This window comes from Muscardinus avellanarius (assembly GCF_963383645.1).
Source record: "Muscardinus avellanarius genome assembly, chromosome: 1".
Classification (NCBI taxonomy): domain Eukaryota; kingdom Metazoa; phylum Chordata; class Mammalia; order Rodentia; family Gliridae; genus Muscardinus; species Muscardinus avellanarius.
In genome coordinates this window covers 222,836,395-222,847,910 of record NC_137786.1, presented here as the reverse complement: position 1 = coordinate 222,847,910, position 11,516 = coordinate 222,836,395, and the positions used below count along the sequence as shown (strand labels likewise).

General features: G+C 32.3%; 1 protein-coding gene across 1 annotated transcript; it reads right to left on the bottom strand.

The window, feature by feature from the left end:
* LOC308265434 (olfactory receptor 8K3-like) lies at nucleotides 1-942 on the bottom strand (the record flags this gene model as incomplete). The annotated part of the gene is made up of 1 exon (XM_080699140.1): nucleotides 1-942. One exon carries the CDS (start codon nucleotides 940-942, stop codon nucleotides 1-3), a length of 942 nt encoding a protein of 313 aa, XP_080555266.1.
* Nucleotides 943-11,516: the final 10,574 nt, after the last annotated feature.

Sequence of the window (11,516 nt, the reverse complement as noted above, 5' to 3'; positions counted from 1 at the left end):
TTAAGAAAATACATTGAATATCTTTTTCAATGTCCTTTGCAGAGCACACTTTACATCTCTGTTCCTCAAGCTATAAATGAACGGGTTCAACATGGGGATAACCAGAGTATAAAATACAGAAGCCACCTTATCAGTGTCCACAGAGTGACTGGACTCAGGCTGCACATACATGAATATCAAAGTGCCGTAGAACACTGTGACCACCGTCAGGTGGGAACCACAGGTGGAGAAGGCCTTGCACCTGCCCTCGGCAGAGTTCATCCTGAGAACTGCTATGAGGATGAGCAGATAGGACAGAAGCACAACCAAAAGAGAGGAAATCAAGTCAAAGGCTGCAAACATCATGATTATCAATTCCACATCATGTGTATTTGAGCAGAGCAGAGATACCAAAGGGATACAGTCACAAAAGAAATGATTGATGACATTGTCTCCACAGAAGGACAAAGTAAAAATATTTATGGTGACTACAAGGGACATAATTGCACAGTAGAGAAAGGGGATCATCACCAGCAATTTACATACCCTTTGTGACATGATCACAGTGTACATGAGGGGGTTACAGATGGCCACGTAGCGGTCATAGGACATCGCTGACAGAATAAAAAGTTCACTACCGATGAAGAAAAGAAAAAAAGCTAGTTGTGCAGCACACAAATAATAGGATATTGTATTCTGATCCATCACAAAATTTACTAACATTTTAGGACCCACAGCTGTAGAATAACCAAGGTCAGTGAGAGCCAGGTATCTGAGAAAAAAGTACATGGGCGTTTGCAGCCTGGAGTCCACCTTGGTGAGGATGATCATGCCCAGGTTGCCCAGAGTTGAGGTCATGTAGATGATGAGGAACAGCCCAAACAGTGGAGCCTGCAGCTCAGGGTGGTCTGTGATTCCCTTCAATATGAACTCACTCACCACTGTGATATTGCGTTTCTCCATCCTGGCTGGTCACGAAGCCTATTCTGGAGAAAAACATCATTCATCATAGTTAATAGAGTTCAAGTATTATTACCTTGGGGACATTTTTTTGCAGGGCTAATGCAGGTAAGATACTCAGAAATTTTCCCACATAGAATATTTGAACATAAGTACTTATTTGAATATACAACTATAAACAAATAGATATAGAGACAAAAAATCAGTGGTTTTTTTTTTTCTAGGAAGCATTTTACTCACACAAAAACAACACTGTTTACTATGTTGGTTGTCCCAACTGGAGGTAGACTGCAACTGACTTTTAATAATCAGAGACAAGCTAAGCTGCTAAACATCCTACTATATTCTATATTCAGCCCAAATGATACCTACATCAATAACACTGTCAGGTTGGACATTTATAGACAGAAAGTTAGGTAAATAGATACATGTGCAGATATATAAAATAAATGGATAATTATTTTATTATTTTTCAGTCATTTAATATATTCAATAACATAATTCAAATTATTATTATATAATAATTTTAATGAAAACTTAAAGAAATGCATACAAATTCCTACTTCAAAACATTGTCCCATAAAACATTTTCATAAAAGGTGATATAGTTGAAAATTTGGTAAACTTGGTAGATATTGAACAAGTATATGAATAAAAATACTAAAACACATCAGCCTAGAAACTGTTTTTATAAGAAGAAACAAGAAGAGAAAATATGTTAATATGTTAAGATACTACATTAACAGTTTATATAAAGTTTACTATAGGTAAGTAAATTAGCTAAAATTCAATTCTCGTATACAAAACAGATATGTCCAGAATGGCGTAGAATAATGTAGAATTATTAACTGACTCACTATTACCCTAGTTTCTGTAAATAGTTATCAAAGTTTATGTACATATGCATTTTCCTCTTTATTTGTTATTTATCTATTATTACTTTATTTTTATTTTTATTTTTTGATGTACTGAAGATTGAAACCTGGAGCATTCTATCTCTGAGCTACAGCCTCAATCTTTTTTATTTTTATTTTGAAAGAGGGTCTTCCTAGGTTGTTGAGAGTGACACTACTTGATGAGGTTGTCCTCGAACGTGCAATCTTCTTGCCTCAGCCTTTTATTTACTAATATTAAAGATGCGTGCCACCACACTCGCATTTGTTTTTATTTTTATTTTTAAATTGATGACCAGTTTATCTTAAGACAGGTTTTTTTGCATGTGTATCTGTAGATACTTTTGAACTGGACTTCATTTCTTTGGTTGGGGTTAAAATAATGAATAGAAGCTGATGTATAATGCTTGTAATTCCAGCATTTGGCAGGCTAAGACAGGAGGATCTCAGTTCACAGACAGCCTATGCTACTTAGTGAGGCTCTTTGCAACTCAGTGAGAACTTGTTTCAAAATAAAGCATAAAAAAGGGTTGGGGTGTAGCTTGGATGTAGAATGACCCTGGGTTCTATCCCCAGTACAGCAAAAAAAAAAAAAAAAAAAAAAAAGAATAGATACTTGAATGTGCCTGAAAATCTCCATGCAGTAAAGACAAGAATTTCTTTCAAACATAATATAGCACACTCTGCATATAAATATGTATATATATAATCAAACAAATGAACCTAAACATTTCCAATAACAGAGATTAAAAATAAAATGTGTAGTACACTAGCCATTGCAAAGTATCTTTAAATTATTACTGAAATAAAAAATTATGAGCAACAATTTTTCTAAAAAATAAAAGAAACAGAAATGCCTAACTATACAGTGAAAATTATGACAGCCATTGGTGCATAAGCAATAAGCAAAAAAATTGAAATATGATAATTTTGCGACATTATATAGATGGTTATTTAAAAGTAATTTACATTTAATTGACACAAAATATTTGTGATTATGCCTACCTTATATTCATCCCATCTACACATTTTTCTTATACTAAATATAAAAAAAGTATATCATATTATGATGGTACAGAAGTACACTCTATAAAGCAATAAGAAACAATTTAAATTTTTGTATTTTGTTGTTTTGGTTTGGTTTGTTTAGCAAGCCTAAAACACTACAAAATATCGTGTTCAGGAAAATTACTCATATTCTTATGTGAGGTAAAGATGTTCCCGTTCATGTGTTATAAAGTTCAATGGAAACAGACAAGCTGTCTTCTCATAGTTTACTGATCTTTGCTGAATAGTAAAGCTTATTTTTTTTAAACCTAGACTCTGAGGCCGGGCGTGGTGTTGTAATCTCCCCCCCCCCCAGCTTGGGAGGCAGAGACAGGAGGATCGCTTAGGTTCGAAGCCAGCCACGCTGGTGTAAGAGACCCTGTTTCCAAATAAAAAAGTATAAAATAGGTCTGGGAGTGTAGCCCGGAGGTTGAAGGACTTCCAGGAACCCCAGTACCACCAAAAAATAAATTAATAATAATAATGATAATAATAATAAATAATAATAATTAAAAAATAAAATAAAACTATACTCTGAGAACAAAATTTAGTTAGATCTCACTGCATAATGAATTTTACTATTGCCATATAATTGAATACTTACAGTTTTTCTGATATTTAAAAAAATGTTTTTTTTATCCCAATATGAAGAAGAAAACGTTCTTTCCCTTATCAGAAGATCAAGAATGAATCCCATTCGTGCATTTATCTACATAATTTTTTAATGTTGACTTGTTATGAAAAAAGAGCATAGAAGCATTAAATACCTAAATATCTGTAGGACATTTAGAAGGCAGATTTCACATCTGTTCTTTCAATTTCTTTAATTTTAAAAAATCAGTGTCTTCATATTTATACTTAAGCTTTTCTCATTTCTGCTATACTTTAGATATAAAATCATATATATTTTATATCTAATTATATATAATACATATAATATATATTACATATATATGTAATTACATATATATAATACATATATATAATACATTTAAAATACATATAATTTATGTATGGAGAAAATAATTATATTTCAAATAAATTATATGTATTCTAAAGATGCTTGTGAATATCTTTAGATATAGAAGTAATTTGAAGGGAGGAAAAAGGGGGAGGTCTTATTTCTGTTCATATATTGTAGAAAACTAGAAAGCACAGAATCTGAATTAGAAAATGAATGATCATTTATATAAGGTCACAATGTCATAAAAAGTTATAATTTCTGAATATACTAAACAAAAGACAACACATGAAACCTTCTATCTTCATTACCTGTAATGGAACCTTTCTCTTGATTTCCCCTTGTGTTCCTTGACAGAGTACTTTATAGGACAATTTATGGTTTGTTTGTTTTTTTTCTTTTTGAGATTCTCCCTGAGGAAATGCCAAGGAACCAGTAGATTATTGCTGAAGCTTTTGAATGCTTAATTAAAAGCCTGGAGTTTGTCCACTAATTGTTAGGAGCAATTCATACTCAATTTCAACTTTACTTACCGTAGCATATAGCAAATCCAAATTGGGTTTTGTCCAAAATAATTGTTATTAGTATCTCCAAGAGATGTTAGTACTCTTGTGTTCATTGCAGAATAATTCCAATAGCCAACATGTGGGAACGAGCAAAATATTCAGTCATGGATGAACAGATAAATAAAATATGGTAGATACAAACAAGATAATATTCAGGTTTTTTTAAAAAAATCATAATATCAGGCAGGGCATGATGGCACACACTTATAATCCAAATACTTGGGAGGCTGAGACAAAAGGATCACAGGTGGGAAGAAAGCCTTAGCAAGTAGTAAGACCCTCATCAACCCAGTGAGACCCTGTTTCTAAGTAAGAACTAAACATGGTCTGGGGGTATAGCTCAGAGGTAGAATACCTCTGAGTTCAATTCCTAGTACCAATAAATAAATAAATAAATAAATAAATAAATAAATAAATATAAAGATTACATCCTGAATTTTGTGATAACATGGATGAAAATGGAGACCACCAGGCTTAATAAAATAAGCTAGTCATAGGATAAATACTGCATGATTCCATTTGTGTAAGGTATAAAACATATTCAAATGTACAGAATCAGAAAGTGGGATGGTGGTTGAAAAGGGTTGGGGTTTGGGAGAAATAAAGATTTAGTAATAAATAGACATGGAACCTCAATAATTCCAAAAAACATTCAAGAGATTTACTTTAAGCATCGTGTCTGTAAATATAAGTACTTTATTTTACATTTGAAATGGTTAATAGTCTATATCTCCTAGTAAGCACAATTAAATACATTTGTAAAAAGGAATAAAATCCCAAAGAATACTAAAATTGTTCTTAATCTTGCAAACATTATGAAATTTTTTTCTCTAAACTGTACTTGTCAAATATTTTTGTCATAGCAACAAGAAAGCTAATACAAGAAGAAAATACTTAATGGGTACTTTATAGTTAATGGAAATGTAGAGCTAGATAGAAGTGATATTTGCCCAACACTCTGAATGTAATAATAACCACTACACTATTCCATTTCAATTTAAAATATTGAATTTTATTTCAATGAAGTATTTTTCTTTCTATTAAAATGTTCTTTTATTCTATAAAACTTCTGAAAATAAAGTACTTTAATAGCCAAAAGTTTTATTTTTCAGTAAAGAATATTTAATTGAAAATAAAAATAATGTCTGCCGGGCGTGGTGGCGCACGCTTATAATCCCCGCACTTGGGAGGCGGAGACAGGAGGATCACGCTGGTTCGGAGCCAGCCTCACTGACTTAGGAGACCTTGTTTCCAAATTAAAAAATATCGGGTGGTGAACTGGCTCGGACCACCCCCTCCCCATGCCATTCTGGCACTGGGCTGTAACTATCTTCTGTATTTCTATCTTTTTAATAAACTTCTTTAAATCTTAAAATTAAAATAAAAAATATAAAATATAAAATAGGTCTGGGAGTGTAATCCGGAGGTAGAAGGGCTTTCAGGAACCCCAGTACCACCAAATAATAATAATAATAATAATAATAATAATAATAATAATAAATAATAACAACAACAATAACAATAATAATAGTGTCATAATAGTTTCAAGCACATTTTATATCTTCCTTGAAAGGGAAAACTGAAAATTATGTTCAGTGTAGAGGTAGTCATGCAATTGCCAATGTGAAACAAGTCTACCAGGATTCATATTACATTTCTGTCATCACAGATACATAAATATGTATCAGAATTTAAAGATGATTCTTAAGGAGCGAAAACTCTGGAGCTTTATAGTATGTTTTTTCTTTCCAATTCAGTTTATTGTATACAATATTTTTCTCTTTTATAAAATGGTTCACTTATGAGTTTAAAAAGGACTTAAAACCATTTATAATGAATAACAGTAATAGGATCTCTTTTTCGACATACAAATATGTCTCTAGTTATGTGGATTTGAACACGGAAAGCATAACAAAGCCAACGTCTAAATTTAAGTACTAGAGTCATGTTTATTCATCTAAAGTTATATGAAAAGGTTTTAATTTCATAGGAATGTATAGCGGGAAGAAGTAATCAGAAAAACGTTTTGGAGAGGTGAGAATTGTATCTAAAAACAACTTCCTTTCATTGTTTCTATGGTTTCTTTATACAACTATGTATAAGAGCTGTGCACACTATATTAATGAAATGAGGAATAGTAATACCTATTATATTTACAGATGGTATTGCTTTTAGACATATGTGTCTGGAAAGGGTAAATGATCTCATAATCTTCTTTTAATGAGTTACATTTCCCCTTCAGAAATAAACTATTATTTTTAACTTAGATGATGCATGTGCATAGGGTTTGCAAATATTTATATGATGGATTGGGACACAGGAGGGACTCTAGACAAAGGAGAACCCTCAGTGGAGTGAAGGAGGGGACCTAACTGAGAGATGGGGGGAGACTTGAAGAGGAATCATCTCAATGGACATGATGTACAAACACACATAAGCCAATCACTTCCCATGCTGAACATGGGAAGGTGGGGAGGGAGAGGGAGTGTAGTGGGAACTGGGAGAGGGCTCCATGCATGCTAAGTGTCTCTATGCCTGTATCACCCTGAACTGCAGCAAGATGTATGATTATAATGGACCAGTAAAAAATAAAAAAAAAATGAAGTAATATTAAGTGAACTTAGATACAACTTATATTTTTGTTACATGTGTATACTTTTTATAAAGGTGCCTAACTTTATAAATTCTCTGTAATTTTTAATTCGAAATATGTGTATTACATACAATAAAATAATTGTGTTTTCATTAACTTATGAGAGGCTTTAGTTTATAGAAGTTTCCCATTTGGTATGCTCACAGGTTTAAATATCACCCAATCTAAAAATATGTACTAAACTAAGAAATTCTACTAATATTTAGAGTTTTGGTAAATATTATCAATGGCACCATAGATTTTCTAAATGAAAGTGATCATTTTATAATGAATATTACATATGAGATGACTTGTGTATTTCTATTAATCAATAATTATATTTTTATAAAACCACATTTATACACTTGGAACTCTTTAAATATATTTTTTTCTTTCCAAGAATCCTGGCCTTTATCCTATTCAGTTTTCTCTTTTATGAGATGTGGGCTCTACCATTTATCGTTGGTTACCTATAAATTTATGAACTTATCATATATTACATGCTGACAGAAGTTTTAAGTTTAGTATTTTACTATAAATACTATATTCTGCAAATTTCTAAAATGTGTTTTTTTCTTTTTTTTCTTTTTCTGCTGGTACTGGGGTTCCTGGAAACCCTTATACCTCCAGGCTACACTCCCAGACGTATTTTATACTTTTTTTATTTTTTGAAACAGGGTCGATTAAGCCATCAGGGCTGGATTTGAACCAGCGTGATCCTCCTGTCTCTGCCTCCCAAGCGTGGGGATTACAAGCGTGCGCCACCACACCTGGCACATAAAATGTGTTTCTTTTGATTCTTCCTTGGTAATTTATTTAGCTACAGATTCTTCTCTGACTTTGCTTGACACATAGACTAGTTTAAAATTGAGGAAAAACTTTTTAATCACATCGGTTACTGTTATACTTCTTCCAGCAAAATACATCTGTTACCTTTTTTTGACCAAGAATTCAACTTTATTTTATTTTGTTATTTTCTTGTTGGAGTTCCAGGTGATAGAGACATACACGCACACAGTGATCATTGAACCCTCCCCCAATTCCCACCCTGTTCTCTTCCCTCCCCTTTTCCCCATGATCAGCACAGTGATTGGCTTTGGTAAGTTTTTATGTGTGTATCATGACCATTGAGGTGTTTCTCTCTTTCTCCCTGCCATCTCCTTCATTGGGTCCTTTTTTCTTTTCTTTACATCATTTCCTCACCAATAACTTAAAAATACCAATTTTAATTCACTGTTAATTTATGAGAGAGGGTGTTTGATAAAACTTTTTATAGGTCATTATTAAGGTTAAGTACAGACATAAAACTGGGCCTGATGGTATACACCTGTAATCCCAGTAGTTGGGAGGCTGAGAAAGAAGAATAACAGGCATGAAAACAGTTCCAAATAACTTTGGGAGACCCTGTTTCAAAATAAAAAATGGAGTTGGGGTACAGCTCAGTGGTAGGACATCCCTGGATTTGATCTCAAGTACCAAAAAACAAAAAACAAAAAAAAAACCAAACATACATTTCTCACTTAAACCATTTGGTATATTACTTGCTGTGCATGTTGTTGGATTCATCAGCTAACATTTTGCTTAGAATTTTCACAATATAATGAAATTTATGTGCCTTTGATATTGGAGGACTATTCCTCAAAATGTTGGAAAGTATGCCCAAGGCTGATAAGATACCCTTATTAATATCACACCCTCACAATGTTCTGCATATTATCTCAAATATTTGCTACTTTTCTTCAAATAAACGGCATATTTTAGATACTTGTGTGTGTGTTTAGTAGAGGTATTGGTGGCGACAGCTGTCTTTATGTTTTTATCCTTTTTTGGTGGTACTAGGGAACCACCTATGTATGGTGAAACATAAATAATTTCATTCAAAAGTTCATAATCAATGGTTACTAAACTGTTCTAATCAAATTACTGTACTGCAGTGCTTTTATTGACACTTGTCTGTAACAAGTGTATTTTCTGTGTAGTGAGGGACCTAGTCATTGAATGTTGGAATCACAAAGAAATTAAAGAAATACACATGCAAAAAAAATTGGAAACTATAAATTTTATTTAGATTTTTGGGATAATTTATAGAGAATGGTTATTTCTTTGTCCCCAAAGTTCTAATAAAAATCACTAGTCAGGCATACACATGTATTTCCAGTACTTGGGAGACTGCAATAGGAAGATTGCAGATTTGAGGACAGTTGCAGAAAATAGTGAGACTTTCATCAACCTAGCAAAAACTTGTTTTCCAATAAAAATAAAACAACATAAAACATGGCTCAGGGTGTAGCTAGAAGGTAGAATGCTTCTGTGTTCAATCCCCAGTATGATAAAAAAAATTGCCAATATACCATTGAGGTCTGATTTTTATTTTAAATACAAATTTCTGTTTTAAGTCCATCTTCTATCTGAATTTTCTCTAGTGCCTTTGTAAAAATCAAAATTGCACCACTGCATATAATACTAACCTAAAACAAAGAATGTTTTTTACAAATGTCCTATGTGCTAAAAAATGTCTTTTTTTTTGTTCTTTTTCTAAATTTCATTTATATTTCTGACACAAAACATTATGCAATTTAGAAAACTATTGACTCTTTAGTAATTAGTATATTCATATGCCCGCTCCTATTCTAACTGTTTTATATTCTGTGGAAAAAAAACATGAGATTTTCTGAAATAGCTTAAAAATACATGTAATAATGTAACAAAATTAACAACAGAGAAAATATCAACTATTAATCAAATATTAAATATTAGCATATTTTATAGTTTATGTTCTTCATTTGAGAGACTTTACATACCCCATCAATATTTAGTTTACAAGTGCAATATTGGATTATGATTATTCTAGAAAATTTTAGTACTCTATATTGTAAAAGTTAAAATTGTCACAATTAGCTAACGATTGGGTATATAATATTATAATAATAAGTCAACTGTAAAAACTATTTAGTAGTGTTCATCTCACTAACTGAATGATTTTATCCTTCTACTATTCTAACATTATTTTATTCAGTTTTGAGTGGCTATATAATTTTATTAAATGATGGCATAATACAATTCTGTGGCATAAATAAGATATAAAGTGTCTTAAAAATAAAGGAAGATAGAGCATGCTCTGGATGGCCTATGTCTAGAAGTACAAAAATCAATACATACCATAGCACACTCTCACTAGTGTTATAGCAGAGTTCAAATCATAGGAATATCTTGGTTTGCTTCCCACAATTCAGAATATCAAATGAATTCAGTAAAAATTGAACTATAGAAAAAATGATGGTGTCATAGATACCAAACATGAGGCACATCAACTACAGAAACATAAAAGCAACAACTGGACTTCATCATAAAGTATGAGACCTTTACAAGAATAAACAATAAATGGACTATGATTTTTTAAATGATTTCTTTAATTTAGATAGTTAAAGGAGAATAAAAATATATTTTAGCAATTACAAGTAGAGAGGAACCAATTTAAAACCAGAAAGTGGGGTGATGGTACACAAAATTTGGAAGCTTCTATGGAAAAAAATTTATAAATATATCTTAGTTGTTGTGTTCACCTGTATATACAATGCACTGGATTATACAGAATTAAATGCACAGTGAACCTAGTCAAAAAAGGGAAACAGCCCTTTTTGAGCTCATATAGAAATATAAGATAATTGATGAAAAGAAAGGAGAAACCTAAAATCCCTGGGAGGAATGGGATTTTGAACACATTTTTATGATAGGTTTCTTCAGGTCGGCATGTAACACAGCCTTCTGATACTGCAGTTGAGTTTGATATTTACACAACCTAATGAGGTGCATGAAAGCCTGAAACAAAAATTGTGCTTTCACAGAAAAGAAATACAGCTGAGTGTGGTGGCACACACTTGTAATCCCAGCATTCGGGAGGCTGAGACAGGATGATCATGGTTCGTGGCCAGACTCAGCTACTTAGTGAGGCGCTCCAAACTCAGTGAGACCCTGTTTCAAAATAAAGAATAAAAAATAGGGGTGGGGGTGTACCGCAGAGGTAGAATGTACCTGGGTTACATCTCCAGGACTGCAAAAAAAAAAAAAAAAAGAGAGAGAAAAACATACACAAACACACATATGGACACTGGAAAGTTTATTTTAATAGATGAGACTACAAGAGAGACATTTTAGTTTCTCTTCCACATGGAATATTCATCTCCACTTCTATACAGGATAAAACTCTGCTACCTACTCTTAAAACCTATATGTCCTAAACCTGTTCAATTTTACTATAGAATTTACTCCAGTTTCATGTATCCAATTCATCTGTTTCTTACAAGGAAGATAAATATTTAATTATTTTGTTCACTAATATGTTTAGTGATTTTACCAGAACCAGAAGGGCAATCTCTAAATATAGGTTGGACCTCTTTATGCTTACTATACATTCTAGAGGAAAACAGAACAATTTCACATCCAAAGCTTACTCGTAGCCCTCTTCTTGTATGTAGTTA